The sequence below is a fragment of the Diachasmimorpha longicaudata genome, chromosome 6, assembly GCF_034640455.1.
Source record: "Diachasmimorpha longicaudata isolate KC_UGA_2023 chromosome 6, iyDiaLong2, whole genome shotgun sequence".
Lineage (NCBI taxonomy): Eukaryota > Metazoa > Arthropoda > Insecta > Hymenoptera > Braconidae > Diachasmimorpha > Diachasmimorpha longicaudata.
The window spans coordinates 9,710,410-9,726,582 of record NC_087230.1 but is presented as its reverse complement, the minus strand read 5'-3'; the positions used below and the strand labels follow the sequence as shown (position 1 = coordinate 9,726,582).

The window sequence follows — 16,173 nt, the reverse complement described above, 5'->3', positions numbered from 1 at the left end:
AACAGAGTGATGACTGATGAATAACATACGAGCCATACGAGTTTGGTATAGTTTGTGCAAGTGATATCGTTTAGGTTATGGAGGGAGGCACGTATTTTGTTTGCCTCGGGGTTTCATAGGTTATAGTGATGATCGGGTGACAGCTCTGGAAATTCCGGGGGCTGGATAATAACAGTGGAAAACAAAATAGGAATACAGTGTTTGGAAGTGGTGATTGTTAGTGATAATGGCTGCAGTGGCTAGTGTTCTTCGGGCTATTGAAAGCTTAAATGCTGTGCAAGGGGGTCAAAGTGGCCTGGATTCGCTGACAAGGTAAATAAATATTTTTCAAACAAGACTACAAAGTGAATGATCAAATTTTACTCTGTGCATGTCCATATCTGCATGGATTCTGTAAAGATACTCGCCTTATTTTAAAAGGACGTTCTCAATCTATGTATTTCCCCAATAAATTAACAATCACTAGAACCGAAATTTCCGCGTCCATTTATAAGAACCCATTTGTCAGGAGAATGGAGAAAATGACCAGTTGCACAACGATAGTCAACGGCATGACCTCACCTGCAGTGAAAACCACGAAAAATTTTGCGCAGATCCTCGGTCTATCAATAAAGACCCTCCTCTGCCTCTGTAATGACGAGGATTCCGATGTTCGAATGATGGCCGACGAGTGTTTGAATCGAATAATCCGATCAACCTCGGACGGAAACGTCTTGAAGATCCAATTCGAGTTGTACAACGAGATTCACAGGAATGCTAGTTCAAGGTCCCTCAGGGCAGCCCTGAAACGTTTTGCCCTTTTGAGTCACACAATAAGGCCCATAAAGGGAAAGGCTTACATCTCTAACCTGATTCCCTCCCTCGTAGCCATCTCCAAGAGGCCTGAGGAAGAAGTAATCGATACTCTGGCCCAGTCCCTCCCCTTGATCCTCAAGAGTTTGGGGCCCTTCATGACTGACAAGGATGCAAAGACCCTGCTCAAGACCTTCTATCCCAATTTAAGTTCTCCCCAGGCTGTATTTAGAAGAAACGCTGGCAACATGATCCTCGCTACATGTTTGCACTGTCGGAAACCCAGAATAGTCCTGTTCTACGCCCTTAGACACCTGATAGACACGATGATATCGGTAAATAGAACCGAGGAGAATCTCCATTTGGTGGTGGGAATTCTGGGGTGCATCAGGATAATGCTTCCCCACGTTGATCAACCCCAGGAGTCAGACCACGAGACAGACGCCCACAAACTTGACTGCCTACTTCAGACCTACGAACTCTGCTTGAGGTACGTACAGCGTCACTCAGACCATAACGTGATCAATGCTGCACTAGAGACACTGGCTCAACTTCTCCGTTCCCCTAATGAGGAGTTTGTGGTACAATTGACCTCGAAAAGTGGAATTTCGGGAGGTAGCAGGATTATCTCCTTTCAGAGAACCTTGAGGATGTCCTCTAGTGATTCAACAGAGTCTGAGGAGGGCAACAGGGAGAGGAATAATGCTGATACCGTGGAAGTGAATTCAATCAGTGCAAAAGAATCCATTCAGGACCACAAATCCGAAAAAAATTTGTCTGGCTCCCAAGTATCTACTAAGGAAAAACATCACGAGGAGACTTCGAGACTGAACATAGGAAATTCATTGGATGCGGATGTGCCTTTGAAATTTTGTTGTCGTTATTTATGTTCATGCTTCCTGCTGGCGGGAAGACCCACCGAATTAATTCCAGATAATTTATTTCGGGTCTCTGTAAAGTCCCTAGCACTGACCTGCATCGGTGGTATTATCAGACTCTACCCAAACATTCTTCTTCAAACGTTAGAAAAATCCTCAAGAGCCTCCAGTGAAAATTCCCAGATGATTTCCGACATTCTGCTGTTCTCGAAACACTCGGATCCACAACTGAGGGGGAATGTAGCAATGATTGTAGGATTATTCTTGAATTCAGTTTTCGTGAAATACTGGGGCTCCTATAATACCCTGGAACGAGAGATACAACAAACTAATGAGGGAAAAATCATCGATTTAAATCATTTAATAAATTTATTAACTAATTCCCTGGAGGATGAATCAGCAACGACCTCTCGTCAGGCTTTGCAATCCCTGGACATTTGCCTCACATCACTTCTTCAATCAGAGGAGAGTCATCACTCCCTCCGGATCCTCTTCAAACTGCTGCCACTATCAGACAATCCCTACTTCCTCGTGAAGATGAACTTATCCAATGTTTTGAGTGAACTCCCTTTCATCACCATAAAGTACCTGACGACATCTTCCACTTTCCAATCAGACGTCACACAAATTCTAGTCAAACTTCTGGGTGATCAGGACCCCAGAGTTCGTAACGCAGCTGCTAAAGCCTTTGTGACATTCACTACCACATCCTACCATCAATCCCCTCATGAGGATGAGTGCCTCCGGAAAACGTCTCAATACATCGAGCAGTGCCTGAACCCCTTCATCACAATCAACCTGGATTCAAAGGGGTATCAACTGGACCAGAAGTTCTTCGTCAACAGTCTTGTTGATCCCTTCCTCTCCTTCTACAGTGAACCCAGAAGACCTAATACGCGGGATCATATTGAAGAATCTCTATCCATCATCGTTGGTCTGCTAGCCCAGAAGCTCTTCACCTATCCTTCCAGATATTTATCCTACGGATGCTTCGAAGCATTGAGTGATCTCAGCCAGTCTTATCCAACAACTTTGTACCCAGATGCTTGGGACTGTCGTCAAGCCAAGACACTCATGAAAAAACCCACGTCCAAGGTCCACGCCAGTAACAGAAGTATCACCAGTGAATCCATCGACTTTCCTTCAAGTCCTGATCACTTGTCCCCCATTGGAACTCAACTCTTATCTTTAACAATATCTCTGCTCTCGTCTGATCCCGTAAGTCTTGATCTAGTCACCCACAAGCACATGATTATTCTCGCAGGGAATTTAATTGCTGGAATTTCCTTGAGAAATCTAAAGACGATCGATTTAAACGAGAAGAGTGACAACATCTCCAAAATGTGGGCATTGTTTGAGGACAGAGAGGTTAATCGTCATTTGGAGCTTTTGTTCGTACACATAATGCGGTTAATAAATATCTTTGTCCATGTGATCGATGGGATTCAAGTCCCTTCCAGCAGCAAATCGGGACTTCCCTCTCTGCCAACAACTCCATCCCTCTCCCCCAGGAAGAAGATCCATCAGGATAAACCGAAGGAAAGGAAGGACAACGTCCTCACGAACTCATTCAGAGCAAAGGAACCCATCGGTGCATTCAGCAGTTTACCTCATTACCTCAGATTTCATGACATTTTGAAGGCCGCTCATATGAATTACGTGTCAACTCTGGATGTTGACTCTAGTCAGATGTATCTGGGTCTCCTGGACTCAGCCCTCCAGGTTCTATCTCAGATATTCGAGGTGGCAAGTACCTTCGAGGCCAGAAAAGTAGCTGAAGAAGTGCTACATTATCTGGAGGCAACTCTAGCCCTGTCACCGTCTAAGACTGTTCAATGCGTGAGACAATTACTGAAATCTTTATTTGGGACTAATCTCTCGGTTCGTTGGGACGAGCTGGAGGACGTCAGGAGCCCTGACGACAGAATAAAGAACCCTGAAGAATTGAGAAGAGGCTTGTATGATCATTGCTTTCAGAAGCCTGGCAGGCAGATGGCGGATGTCATAAAGTCGATTGGAAATACCTCCTGGAGCAATGAGAACGAACTCAAGAGGTCCTCGTCAACTTCCTCCTTCCACCGCAGGGATTCTGATAGGAAGATGGTGTTGGCCTTCAAATCTTTTGCCAGGACCACTAATCAGAAAGCATTCTTTGTTTCGTTCATCAGGATCTTTGAGACAATGGTCATAAAATCATTGAACCAGTACACAACCACTAGTTCTGTGTCCTGCCAGTGTCAGGTGTTGAGTCTACTCTCGCAACTCGTGCAGTTTCACGTTAATTATTGTTTACTGGACACTGACAAGACATTTATTGACTTCGTTTTGGGACAGTTTCCCTTCATCGAGGAATCCCAAATCCCCCATGTGCAGCAACTCCTTCCGAAGATCTTTGGTTTCTTAGTCCATCTGTCCTACGAAAAATACCACTCTAAGATGATTATCGACATCAGAGAAATAATAAAATTGTGTGATGGATTGATGGCAAGTGGACAACCCCCCACGACCCACTGTATTCCAGCCCTGGTTCCTGTGATAGAGGACCTTTTTCTTGCAAGATCATCAGCATTGAAAACACCAGGAGAAAAAGCTGAACTGGACACCACTAGGGAATATCTCATGTCCATGCTTCTGCGATTAGTTGAATATCATCCAGTCATTGAACTTCTAGCTCAGTGTCTCTCTGAATGTCGAAGCGATGAAGATGGCGAAGAGAAGTGGAGGAAGTGGTCCAGAATGACGATGGACGTTGTCCTGCCTGCCCTGGCATGCGGGAAAATCAGGATTGAGTTGGAAGTCGCTGGAGTTGCAATCATTAAACTCTTCTCAACAGTCTCACCGAGCTGCTTTAGACCTGTCGATCCTCTACTGAAAATTCTCTTCACTGTTCCTCCAGGGCTCAACGAACCCAGGATCAAGCTCGAAAGGTGGCTGGGGATGGTGAACATCGTTATACTTTCTCTGATAGCTTATGCCAAGGAAGAAACCATGTTGTCGAGACTGGCTGAACTCAGTGTCTTCATGACTGAGCTGGTGCACACCCTCGATCTTCCAGACACCTTTACCATTTACGATACCGCTGATCCTTTGAACGCAACTAACGTAGAGTCTTGTTCATTATCACCAGAGAGAATTCTCGCCATTTTTGCGTTCCGAGTGATCTTCTTGGCTTCTTCCAAAATATGTTTGACCCTTAATTCTGTTGAACATCGGGACAATCTTCTCCACAATCGACAGAGAATTTATCTCCTTCAGGAACTGGCTTTTTTTCTACAATTATGCATCCACATGTTCGAGTCTGGGAGTCACTGCAAAGTGGCAAATGCCACAATTCAGATGCTGAATGATGAAGAGTTGATTCCAATCGAGAAACTGAACTCCCTGATGCTTGAAATTTCCATGAAGAACTGTCCAATATTGACGACCCACTGGACATATCTCATGACACTCTTAGGATACAATAACAAGGACTTCTGGTCCAAGACATTAGGAACAAAAATTAGAAACCTATCGCCCACAGAAGACGGAATAATCGTAAATATTGACACAAAAATTGTGAGACAGTGTGCGACGATTTTATTCAGCGATCACATCTGTGAGAACATGAGCGATACAGAATCTTTGACGTGGTTGGTGATGAATCACATAGAGGAGACGATGAATTTGGCTAACGAATCACCTGTTCGTGACTTAGTGACAGCTGCTGTTCACAGAAATCCAGCAGCAAGTGGTCTCCTGATTCAGGCGATTTCAGCCAGATGTTTAGATCTATCCAGGCCTTCTTTTGTGAAAAGATTATTGAGAACCCTGGAGAGCGCACATGAGGATCAGAGTGGTGCGGTCATTCTATCAATTATTCCAAGATTCATATCGTTGAGTCATCTCGTGCTGGGAAAGGCAGCAGGTAAAATAGCAGCCAAGCGAGTGGAGTTGCTTCTATCACTCCCCGAGGAAGAGGTTCTCAAACAACTGCCTAAGGAGGACCTATTGACCCTGATGGAGACCCTGCATTCTACAGGGCTCGCTAAGAAGCATGGATTTCTTCTGGGACTCATCAACAATTTGGCTACTAGGTTCTACGACCTTTCTCCCCTAGAACTGGAGCACTGCAGATCCTTCAACCCCTCCACAGTCCAGAATATTCACCTCGATAAACCCTGGTTCCTGTCCCAAGTGAGATTGAAGTGTTGTAATCCAACGAGCAATCCTCCAGACTCGTCAGAAGCTGCCGAACTCCTCAGTAATCTCGACCTCGAGGACTGCGACAACATCTTCATGTCCAAGAACTTTGACTTGAGGATTCTGGCAGAGTGCATCCACCTGGGGACGAGACTGACCCTCGAGGAAGATACGGGCAGAACAGCTTTCGTGAGAAGTACAGACTTTTCGATTCAAAACAAACAAACAGTGGGAGAAGGAAATTCGGAATGTCTATCACCCCTGTATCAATCTTCTCGTCAATGTCTTTTGATTCACGTTAGGAACATCATCGATCTCCTTCCAAAGACCCACGCAGTCTACAGTCCCTGTATGACTGAGGATAAAAATTTGAAGACCCTTAAATACTCAAAGAAATTTCAAGCTCTGATGGAGGATCAGATTTTCTGGGACAGAGTCTTCACGCTGATTCCTGCAGTGACAGCTTACCTCGAGACCCTGAAGCAATTCAACAACCGAGGAATAACCTGCAACATTCCAAAATTCGATGAAGAAGACCTCTCGAAGTTTGCAGTCCTCTGTTTGGAGATAATCCACTGGATGACGTTCACGAGGTCCTTGAAACCCCACGAATTGGAGCTCTCCCTGACGTGTGCCACAGAGCTGCTGAAGAATGAAAATGTCTCCAAAATCTTTGGTAGTGAGTCCCACTATTCCTGGGTGTGCTCAGCCTCTAACACCCTGACTAAACTGTTGGAATACTGGATATCCCCTGACGATTCATCTGCCTTCAGTCTTCCCCCTGTAGACGATCGAGGCATTCTCCAAGCCTTGAAGACTGACGCAACGAAACCTTATGCCCTCGCCTGCCTCCAAATGTCAAGCCTCATCTCTTGGTTAGAAAAAACCGATCACTCCTCTCGACAAAACGATCTAAACATTCCCCAGTTTATCAAGAACCCACTGACATCATTGATCATAATAATCAGTAGGCAAGACCTAGTGAATTCTTTTGTACTGACTCCTCCCCTTGTCTGGAAACACGGTTGGATGATTGAGGGATCTGGTCCCACTTTATGCCACTTCCCGTTGCTCCTCTCGACAGTTGAATCTAACTTCCTCCAGGAGCTTGATATCCTCAGACAGTTCGTCTACAGAATAACTCTTCTGGGTTGGACCTCTCGTCTACAGTTCGAGGAGATCTGGATGGCTTTGCTGTCAGTCCTTAGTGCAGCATCGAGTGAAAATGATTCGGGTGAATCAGAAGGAAGCAGTATTCAATCAACAAGTCTAGCAGTCCAGGGAATCACAAGACTATTGACTCAGACGTTAATTCTTCCCCACCCTGGGAACCCTATCAACAGTATTGCAATGCACCACTGCAGAGATCCCCCTTTATCTCTTCAGAAGCCAGCATCACAGAGGCTGTACATCGTCCAGGATCTCCTGTCCTGGAAGTACCAATCCTCCAGAGACTCTAGACTTCCCAAAGACAGTTTCCTGAATTTTGGAGTGGACTCCCTGGGTCTTGAGCATTTATTCACAAGAGGTAATATCGAGAGGGAGAGATTGACAACTGGATTCGATGAGTTATTATACAGCCAGTTGTCAGTTTCGTATTTGTGGGCCTTGTGTTCCCTTCATGAAGACAAATTGTCAGCCTCTGTCCTAATTTTGAAAGAAAGAAGGAATCAAGCATTGGCTTCAGATTGTTTGGATCTCGATTCTTGCGTCAGATTTCTAATAGAATTATATACGAGATGGCTGTTGCCATCTTCAGGAACACCATTGAGACTCCTTAATGAAGTCGTCAGAAGCATCATCTCAACGTCAGATCTCTTCGTGGAGAGGGGACAATTCCAATGGATGTTTGATACTTGTTCAGAAATGGAGAGGTATCACACAACCGATGATGACATTCTTCACAACACTTTAGTCTTTGCTGTCTGTAAGTCAGCAGCTGTGCTAACACCTCTGGACATCGAGAGCCTCGAGAAAGTGAAAAGAGCTGTTGATAATGGATTGAAGACGAGTTATTTGCCAGGAAGAATAGCAACTCTCCATGGAATTTTGTTTCTTCTTCAAAGTGCTGTCCAGGCAAACTGCGAGGAGACGATGAATGTCATTCATCCATTGGCTATCAAATACATCCACAAGCACATTGAGAGTGCAGAAAGGCCCGAGGATCAGAGTGAGGAACACCAGAGGACAATGTGGGCTCTCGTTTTCTTCCTCCTAGAGCATGCTGAAGATACTCCGCCTGATGCCGAAGCACCAGCTGTTCTGGAACTAGCGCTCAGTCTCGTATCATCTCGAAATGTTTCTGTAGCAATGAACCAAACTATCCTCCAGGGATTGGAGAGGCTTGTGGCTACCAAGAGTGTTGTTGGAAGGGTTGCTGATCAAATTGTGAAGGTGTCTTTGGAGAGATTGAAGAGCAGTTGCAGTCTGATCGCCATCCCTGCATTCCGATTGCTATTGACTTGCATGTACTCTGAGGCTGCTGACAGGTTCAACAGAACTGCTGTCGTCAAAGAGGAACAACCACTTCCGGATATCGAACCTGAGGCTCTTATGAGGACCATCGAGAGGACTTCCGCTATTTTCGATAGAATCAAGAAGGGTCAGAACATGGAAGTGAGAATTTTTTGTGCTGTTTTGTCGGAGATCCTGGGCGACTTTTTCCCTCCTTTTGAGACTTTGACGAAGGTCATTGGGGAATTCTTGTCTCCGCAACAACCGCATCAGAGACTGGTGTCTGGGGTTGTCTTCAAGGTTTGTGAGAGGGTCACTGGGACTGAGGATCAGCTGACTCTTCTGCAGGACTGGGTTGTGTTCAGTTTGTCTACATTTATCCAAAGTTTACCGCTAGTTACCTCCACCTGGTGCCTGTCATGTTTCTTCGTCAGTGCATCAACGAATAAGTGGCTCAGAGCCCTGTATCCTTGACAATAGATAAAATATATATGTAGGTCTCTAGAGTGGGATTCGTCTATTGAATATTTTTCTTAACAAGATCGTCTTCAGGTTTCCACATGTACAATCAAGAATGGGAAAGTATGAATATGAAGATAAGAAAATACTCTGCGTCGCTGCTGCCGATTTTTATAAGAAGGTTTGTCATAATACCCAAGAACTTATTTTTTAATTATTGAACTGATTGATAATTAATTTGTCACTTTGCAGCTTTCGAACGCGTCACAGAGGGAAGCTTTCCTGAAGAGCTTCGAAGCAGCTGGAAAAGAGCCGGGCTCTCCCTTCTGCGATATAATGACAACTTTTCAATTTACTGAGTGATTGAAGTCAAGGCCAAATTCTTCGTGTACATAGAAGAAATATGTTGTATTCATATTATGTAAATCAAACCAATGATTTTATTTATTCTATCCATAATTAGAAACTATTTTTCCGATACAGTGTTTACATTTTTTTGTCTTTTAATTTAAGGGATTTTTTTCCATTAAATTATGCTCTTAGTCAATCTACTCGTTTCGGTCCTCAGTTTTCGTAGCCGTTCGCTTCTCATCTTCCGGTAATACCAGAAGCATCGCAATGTCGCGAAGTAGAAAAATTCAACGAACGATAGGATACTAGCGCCAAGGAGTAAGCCAGCAGCTCCACCAACAGCTGCAAGGAAGTCACCGAAACCGAATACTTCCTCCGTAATGTACTTGTCTTTTGGAAATAGTATGGAGACATCCAGTGTGATATCCATGGGGGTTCTTTCACCTCTAAAGAGTTAAACACATCAGTGATGAATGTCATTTGGGATTTAAGGAAGATGATAAAATTTTTGGGTCATTACAGAGCATAAGAGTTTATTCGGCTTTCAGTGTAACGAATGAAATGACAGTCGGGGAAACAATTACAATCCGATCCTTTCTCCTTATGATCATTCAAAATAGCTTTGATGTTTGTAGCTGTGCATCGCAATTGGGCTAGATTGCATGTTGGTACTCCAGCTGGAAAAGTCAATTGACTTCACCTGAATTTTTTCACATTTCAAAGACTCACCAACAGGCCGTGCAAAGTGGTGATGACATCCACACAGTTTGAACATTCTTTTGTATGTACACTCCCTTTTGCACATTGCGGATGTGTAGATTGGCCACATGGTGAGTTTTTGCTCATCCTCGAATTTACATGACCTTTGGTTGAATGAGAGCGATCTCAGTTCACTCGCAGGTTCGATTTCCTCGACGTTGACCGCGAGCTCAGTGCTCCACTGCACTTTAGCCGAATAAGTAAGCCTTGAGAAGTCAACAATGTTACCGGGATGAGCTACGCTGAACTGAATAAATGACAGTCATTTTTTTGTGGGTGGTAAAGGGAAATGTTTTGCCGCGGATTACTTACGAACACATCATAAGCCTTCACATGGAAGGGTGCATTGAAGACTGGGCTCAAGTGTTCGTAAACTGGCAAATCATCAGGTTCTGGTATTATCGTCCAGTTATCACTCATCCAATAACTGAAAAGTAACTGAAATGGAGAATTGCTCTTATGCAGTTCTTTTTATGTTCATGAACATTCGATTGAAGTGCTTCCGGTCAGAAGCAAAAATGATTTTACTCAAAAGAGGAATAGGGAGCAGCGTAACTGTAGAAGCTATTGCAAAAGCCCCGTTCAGTGATGATCCACGCGGCCTCTTCTGTGATATGAGGGTAATCTATATGCGGCTTCAAGTCGTTCAGGATGGACAGCCACTGACTGGGGGGCACGCTGACGGTCTCTGGGCTGTCCAACTTGTACGAGTACGGTTCCCTTGCTATCACCGTGAAGAATTCTCGAATCTCTTTGGTATCCTCAATGCCATATCTAAGAGAGAAATCGCATAAGTCATCAGCGTGCAGTGATTAGACAGCTGTTTACTTCTTAAAAACTTCAGGAAATTTTTCTTCGTCAACTCCATTCGTTGTACACACGATAATAGCTGGTTGAACGATCTTGTAGTTGTGGAAGCCGTGGTTGAGAACGATGACAATGGCATAATTCTGATATTCGTCCCAAAAGTGGAGGGAAAGCAGAACCAGCGCCAGAAAGGACATCATGATTATGACGACTGTGCCAATCCTAGAGAATTGTTCTTCATTTTCATAGGAACTATTCATAGGAGACAAATTTAAATGCAGGTTCGATTACCTTTCGAAGAGATGTCTGCGAGGCGCAGCCAAGTGATTGAATCCGTGGAACGATGCGGAACTTGCGTAGTCAATGAAAAAGGCCTTCCATCCTTTCGCTTGTATTTTGCTCATTCCAACAGTGGGGACAGATCGAGGACGGACAGAATTATTTTGTGGCTCACCATAAGTCAATTCATTCAGGTAAATTTTCATCTCCTCCCGATTGCTTTTCCTCGCTCTTATTTCATTGTCCACTCCCAACATTTTTAGTGTATACTGCTTATTAGGATATTTCTACAGACGCGAGACAGTGCTTATTTGAACTAATAGTTCAAAATTTAATTGAGCTCATGAAAAAGGGTTCGCTAACTATTCAAATATTCAATGGCGCAAATTTTGCGCGGTTGCGTGATACATGCAATCTGCATGCTCCGACAATTTCACACTGTTTTTTTTTATCGTAAAAACAATCGCGCTGACATAAATCAATCTGTCGTTCTCTCATTATTTTTTTAATGTTTTTTACTCCAAGTTTTTTGTACAAAAATACGTTTCATTTTTATTCCATGAATTTCTTCAAAATAGAGGAGTCGAAATTCTCGTAAAATGCCTCGTGAATTGGATGACGCGGTAATAAATATTGCAAGCAAGTAAAATATCATTGGAATGACTCATTAACCTTATTCATAGGTGCATGATCCCTTAAATTTTTGCTGCCAAGAACCCCAGGATCGACGTCGCGGTGCGAAAACCTCGAAGGGGAGAAGAGAGAAGAAAAACAGCTTTGAAAATTTAAAAAATCATCGGGATTTCAAGTTGCATAATTATTCGTCCCACGATTGTCCCTTCCAAAATTTCAGGTATAATTTTTGACCTCTCGAAACGTTTAAAAACTCATTAAAAAGATGAAAATATTGATTTTCAAGTGATCTTATGAAAAATGATAAAATTAATGTCCAAGAGATAATTTCGATGAGGGCAATAGGATTTTCTATTTAACTTTATTTGCATTTCCATAGAAATAACTCAGAAAAAAGAATTTTCCCCAGAAAACAAGACAGAGAAGATATGAGATTGATGGTAGCTTCCGATGAACAACTGGAAACTCAATTACACCCTCGAAAATTACGAAAGCACAAGTCTCGTAGCCCTCATACATTGTCGAAGAATCTAAAACATCTGCCGGATCCTTGCAGTCACGATTTCGACATGCCTGAGCCCCCCCACTGTGGGGAGCGATGTTCGGGGAAGCCCCCAGAGAAGTCGTTGAAGAAGAATAAAGAAGAAATCGCCCATGACTGCATAGAGGCTGGAGATGAGAAGAACGATTTCATGAGGTCTCAAAAGAGACGAAACTGGAAAGACAAGGGGAAACTCCGAGCCCAGAAGTATTTGAGGGAACTAGAAGACTTTAAGGACGAGATCTATCCCTTCGGGCAGGTGCAACGATTCAACGATGAAGTAGAATTATTTCTTTGGAGATAAACAAATCGACTAATTCTAATTTTAATATCTGAACGAATTTGTTGTTGTTGTTAATGACCCTTAATTTACTAGAGAATGAGAGACCCGTTGAATTCGACGATGTGTCCGCGGACATCGCAACCTAGAGAGGACTCTGACCTAGATAATGACGAGGAGGAGGAGGAGAACAGACGTCTGGAAAGGGATTTGGCGGAGATATCATTCTGCGAGCCCTGCGCGCATCCTAAGCGAATGGTAAAAGCCCCGGAGACGCCTACGAGTGTAACAGAGACTTCAATTGCTGAGGATATGGAGGGAAGGGGTCAAAGGAATGTGCGAGACAGCCCCCTGAACAATAAGAAACGTCTTCAGGTAGACTTTTCATGTTCATTAACTTTTCATTAATTTTTAATTGTTGGGTGAGCCTTTGCAGCAGACACACGACGATTTGGCTTCGACTGATGCCTCCGCCTCGGAAAATGACGAGGGTGATGAAGATACTCTCAGAGCTCCTCCACACATTGATCAAAACAGTCCCTATTTTCTCGATTATCTGAAGAATTTGCGTTGGCGATATATAAACCTCATCCAAATTGATCTAAATCGTCTTTACAAATTTGAACAATTTCTGGAGTCTGTGACAGACGAACATTTGAAATCAGGGGATGCACGTGGTGCCGAGAAAGGACGACGCGTGACTCAAGCTCCTATATTACGTTGATAAACTTTACGGAATGAATATCGGTGGTGAGCTATTGTTATTTTTTTTTCACATTATTTAATTGGATCCTTTAATGAGATTGAACAGACCAAAAATAAAAATTATATGATTGATAACCTAGTCTGTAGTACTATTGTGGGTTCTAATGACGAACCTATTGGAACTTTCTTCTAATGCTGTGAAGTAATCCGGTATTTTATGCGAGATGGACAGACTATGAGATATTTTGGTTTTCAGCGTTTTAAAAATTACGATTCAGTCATGTCTCAAATGACAAGGACGCATTGCAAAACCCCTATGCTAAATTAAAATTCTCTTTACCGATATTTATAAATTATAAAGTTCAGAGGAATGGAAAAATATGAAATAATTTTATCGTTCTCTACCGCCTGCAGTCTCAGGACTGATTTTTACGGCCTTGACATAGAGCGTGAAGGAACTGGTAACAGCCAAACAACTCCAAATGGTTGAGCCTGCTTGATAATTAGCTCATTCTTCATCATAGCATCTGAAGTTGAGTAATATAAACAAGCAATTAACAATATCGTTCACAAAAATCATTCATGAACAACTAAAACATCATAGACAAATGATGATGATTAAGTTAGCTTACCCATAGCATAAGATATCGCCTGAGTGTAATCCAGTCGTGTTCGTTCTTTTGGATTGATAACTTCATCGAAATCAACAGCAGGGAGTTCTGTGAACTTATCGTTGTCCCTTATCTCCTTCCACTTGGCATCCAATGCCTCGTGGAACTCCCTCCTGGTCATGCCAACGGGCTGAGAGCATAGCTCACTAGTTTTATCAGTCGATCGACTTTTCTTGCTGCCGCTGCTGATCTCTGACTGCCTGAACGCAAAGTCTTTACTAGCTACAGCTTTACAGGCTTCCCGCGTAGTCTCATGGTTCTCAACAATTTCTGCCATTGGCACATCGTCAACAGGAGGCTCTGGGAAACTGCAATTACCAAAAACACGTGAAGAAAACTAGAAATAAAATAAGTAACGAGAAATATGCACGTACGCAGGTGCCTCTGGTACAGATGGATCTACAGGAACATGCTCCTCTTCCTGCCGTGATTCCAAGAATTCTTGGAAAGCTGTTAACCATTAAAATTAAACAAGAATGATGATCAGACATTCGAAACTCGTAAATAATGCAGAGTACTGAGTAAGGCATGGTACCATCATCAATTTCTCCTCGTGGAATGACCCTTAGATGTCTTGAAAAATTTTGAGCTAGTACTCTTGCCATGGGAGTACGCTGTCTGCTTGACCAGGAAGTCGCTGGGTGTTTGAATAACATTGAGACATCATTCTGCACTTTCCTTGGATTGATCACACGATCCACCAAGGGCTAATGATGAATGACATGATTATTTTCGTAATCATTAACTGGTGATCCTTCAGTGCTTAATTCTCACTTTTCATCTCGTTCATAATTTATAGTATCGATCTACTTACGACTGTATCGATACGAATGTTAGCAATACGCTTCATCAGGTAATTATTAGCCAGTTGGGTGGGTCGTGGTCGAATTCTTGATCTTGGACGTGGTGAAGCGACAGGTGAAAGTTCTGCAGGAGCTGGTAGAGCTGGAACTTCTCCTGGGCCTGTCTGATCTGGTGGAAGCTGTATGTCATTGAATTCCATCCATGGGAGCTTTGGGTCACTCGATACGTCAGGTAATGGAACAGCCAAATCATCAGTTGTGCCAAGATCAGGGATGTCAGTGGTTTTCTCAGCTCTCGCTGTCTCGGGATATTGATCGTCCAAGTTCTTCTACACATTCATGAAGTTATGACAATCGTTTAAAATTCTTCACGAGCTGATTAAATTATACTTACTCGTGGACGTTTGCTGGGTGTCCCAAGTGGTGGAGAGCCATTGTCCTCTGGTGATGGAACTTTTTTCCTCTTGGGTGTCCCAGGATGAATACACCTCAGCTGCTTACCCGCTCTTAATCGTTCCTCCTGTTCCTCAATGGCCTTCAGCCAGTCATTACTGGTGTAAATACTCAGCTCCTCATCAGTGAGAGCTCCAAAGTTCGTGGCCTGGTTTATGTCCTCACGAAAATGTTCTACCTCCTCAATCTGAAAGATATCTTTCTCAGCGATGTGGGACAGGAATTTGGGATCCATGATGATATCCTCTATGGCAGGGGGTTCTCTCGGCACTTCAGGTAGTATCCAGGGCTCGTTTACTTTCTGAATATCAACGGCGGACTCCAACCCTTTCAAACATTTTCTGCCTTCCGCTGAAAATAGAGCAGTGAACAATAATAATTTCCCAATCGATTCAAATCGGCATTAATTTATCAATTAGTTATCACGAAAAAGGAGGGCGATAATATCCGCACCAACTCCATTATCGAGAGTATATAGTCGAACTTTCAAGAGTCCGGAGATCAGATGTTTTGTCAAGCTCCAGGGAAAAGCATCCTGAGGTAGTGGGTGTATTGAAGAGACATGTGCTGAGATCTCTCTCCTGCAGAAAAAAAAATCCGATGAATGCTATCACTGTCCATCCTATTACGAAAAGGTTGTACTGACCATTTTAGCATTTTATACTTACATCACACCAGGGCAGTTGATGCCAGCGGAATTTCTGCATGTTCGCTGGAACTGTCTCTTGCTGAGAGATTCAGCCAGAAAGCAGGCCTTCATGTCTTCATCGAGCTCAGCATTCACGTTCTGAATAACTTCAGGAACTTTGTCCTGTAGCTTGAGGCGAGGCATGACTTTATGATTTGACCTGGAAGATAGGGTGGACGAGAGCAACTGTACAACAGCCTATAAAGAAGACATGATATATGGAAAGCGATAATTACCCTTTCGTTCGATTATTAAGCTTCTCTGTTTTTTTGCGTCCCTCGTACGTCTTAGGAAACCATCTATTCAGATTTCGAGTCTAGGACATCATATCGGATTTTGTGTTCGATATTTGAACGCGTCTTTTCTTCTGTAACGGTTTTCGCAAAGTAAAACCGACAGAAAGGGAATTCGGGCGAAGACTCAAATTTCGGGGTCAAGTGA

The 16,173-nt window shown here is 43.3% G+C and overlaps 4 protein-coding genes across 7 annotated transcripts; 2 read left to right on the top strand and 2 right to left on the bottom strand.

Moving 5' to 3' along the window:
• Positions 1–74: 74 nt before the first annotated feature.
• Positions 75–9,242, top strand: LOC135163416 (huntingtin). 2 transcript variants are annotated; one of them, XM_064122839.1, is made up of 4 exons: positions 75–312; positions 512–8,767; positions 8,856–8,943; positions 9,015–9,242. In XM_064122839.1, the coding sequence occupies exons 1-4, from the start codon at positions 227–229 to the stop codon at positions 9,123–9,125; spliced, it is 8,541 nt and encodes a 2,846-aa protein (XP_063978909.1). In that variant the 5' UTR covers positions 75–226; the 3' UTR covers positions 9,126–9,242. The 2 variants fall into 2 exon arrangements, with proteins under 2 accessions (XP_063978909.1, XP_063978908.1); XM_064122838.1 differs by having other exon boundaries at positions 509–8,767.
• On the bottom strand, positions 9,210–11,236 carry LOC135163427 (uncharacterized). 2 transcript variants are annotated; one of them, XM_064122859.1, is made up of 7 exons: positions 10,971–11,236; positions 10,701–10,901; positions 10,401–10,646; positions 10,185–10,299; positions 9,843–10,119; positions 9,634–9,790; positions 9,210–9,559 (listed from the first exon to the last, which is right to left on the bottom strand). In XM_064122859.1, exons 1-7 carry the CDS (start codon positions 11,213–11,215, stop codon positions 9,289–9,291), a joined length of 1,512 nt encoding a protein of 503 aa, XP_063978929.1. In that variant the 5' UTR covers positions 11,216–11,236; the 3' UTR covers positions 9,210–9,288. The 2 variants fall into 2 exon arrangements, with proteins under 2 accessions (XP_063978929.1, XP_063978931.1); XM_064122861.1 differs by lacking the exon at positions 9,634–9,790 and having other exon boundaries at positions 9,232–9,559.
• Positions 11,237–11,443: 207 nt separating this feature from the next.
• Positions 11,444–13,144, top strand: LOC135163428 (uncharacterized). The gene is made up of 5 exons (XM_064122862.1): positions 11,444–11,581; positions 11,642–11,811; positions 12,001–12,412; positions 12,509–12,787; positions 12,849–13,144. Exons 1-5 carry the CDS (start codon positions 11,558–11,560, stop codon positions 13,134–13,136), a joined length of 1,173 nt encoding a protein of 390 aa, XP_063978932.1. The 5' UTR covers positions 11,444–11,557; the 3' UTR covers positions 13,137–13,144.
• A 362-nt stretch (positions 13,145–13,506) lies between these two features.
• LOC135163422 (uncharacterized) lies at positions 13,507–15,876 on the bottom strand. 2 transcript variants are annotated; one of them, XM_064122852.1, is made up of 8 exons: positions 15,713–15,876; positions 15,498–15,625; positions 14,986–15,395; positions 14,603–14,920; positions 14,324–14,495; positions 14,163–14,238; positions 13,750–14,096; positions 13,507–13,644 (listed from the first exon to the last, which is right to left on the bottom strand). In XM_064122852.1, exons 1-8 carry the CDS (start codon positions 15,874–15,876, stop codon positions 13,547–13,549), a joined length of 1,713 nt encoding a protein of 570 aa, XP_063978922.1. In that variant the 3' UTR covers positions 13,507–13,546. The 2 variants fall into 2 exon arrangements, with proteins under 2 accessions (XP_063978922.1, XP_063978923.1); XM_064122853.1 differs by having other exon boundaries at positions 14,603–14,917.
• Positions 15,877–16,173: the final 297 nt, after the last annotated feature.

Bases quoted from the DNA above. Each gene is read 5' to 3' on its own strand.
- LOC135163416 (XM_064122838.1), top strand. From the start codon at position 227: ATGGCTGCAGTGGCTAGTGTTCTTCGGGCTATTGAAAGCTTAAATGCT. The intron at 8,768-8,855 runs GTATCCTTGACA...GATCGTCTTCAG, and splicing joins AATAAGTGGCTCAGAGCCCT to GTTTCCACATGTACAATCAA. The intron at 8,944-9,014 runs GTTTGTCATAAT...GTCACTTTGCAG, and splicing joins CTGCCGATTTTTATAAGAAG to CTTTCGAACGCGTCACAGAG.
- LOC135163428 (XM_064122862.1), top strand. From the start codon at position 11,558: ATGCCTCGTGAATTGGATGACGCG. The intron at 11,582-11,641 runs GTAATAAATATT...CCTTATTCATAG, and splicing joins CTCGTGAATTGGATGACGCG to GTGCATGATCCCTTAAATTT. The intron at 11,812-12,000 runs GTATAATTTTTG...AATTTTCCCCAG, and splicing joins TGTCCCTTCCAAAATTTCAG to AAAACAAGACAGAGAAGATA.
- LOC135163427 (XM_064122859.1), bottom strand. From the start codon at position 11,215: ATGTTGGGAGTGGACAATGAAATAAGAGCGAGGAAAAGCAATCGGGAG. The intron at 10,300-10,400 runs GTAAAATCATTT...GTTACTTTTCAG, and splicing joins GCTCCCTATTCCTCTTTTGA to TTATTGGATGAGTGATAACT. The intron at 9,791-9,842 runs GTGAGTCTTTGA...TGACTTTTCCAG, and splicing joins CCACTTTGCACGGCCTGTTG to CTGGAGTACCAACATGCAAT.
- LOC135163422 (XM_064122852.1), bottom strand. From the start codon at position 15,876: ATGCCTCGCCTCAAGCTACAGGACAAAGTTCCTGAAGTTATTCAGAAC. The intron at 15,396-15,497 runs GTGCGGATATTA...CTCTATTTTCAG, and splicing joins TACTCTCGATAATGGAGTTG to CGGAAGGCAGAAAATGTTTG. The intron at 14,097-14,162 runs GTACGTGCATAT...TGGTAATTGCAG, and splicing joins TCTGTACCAGAGGCACCTGC to TTTCCCAGAGCCTCCTGTTG.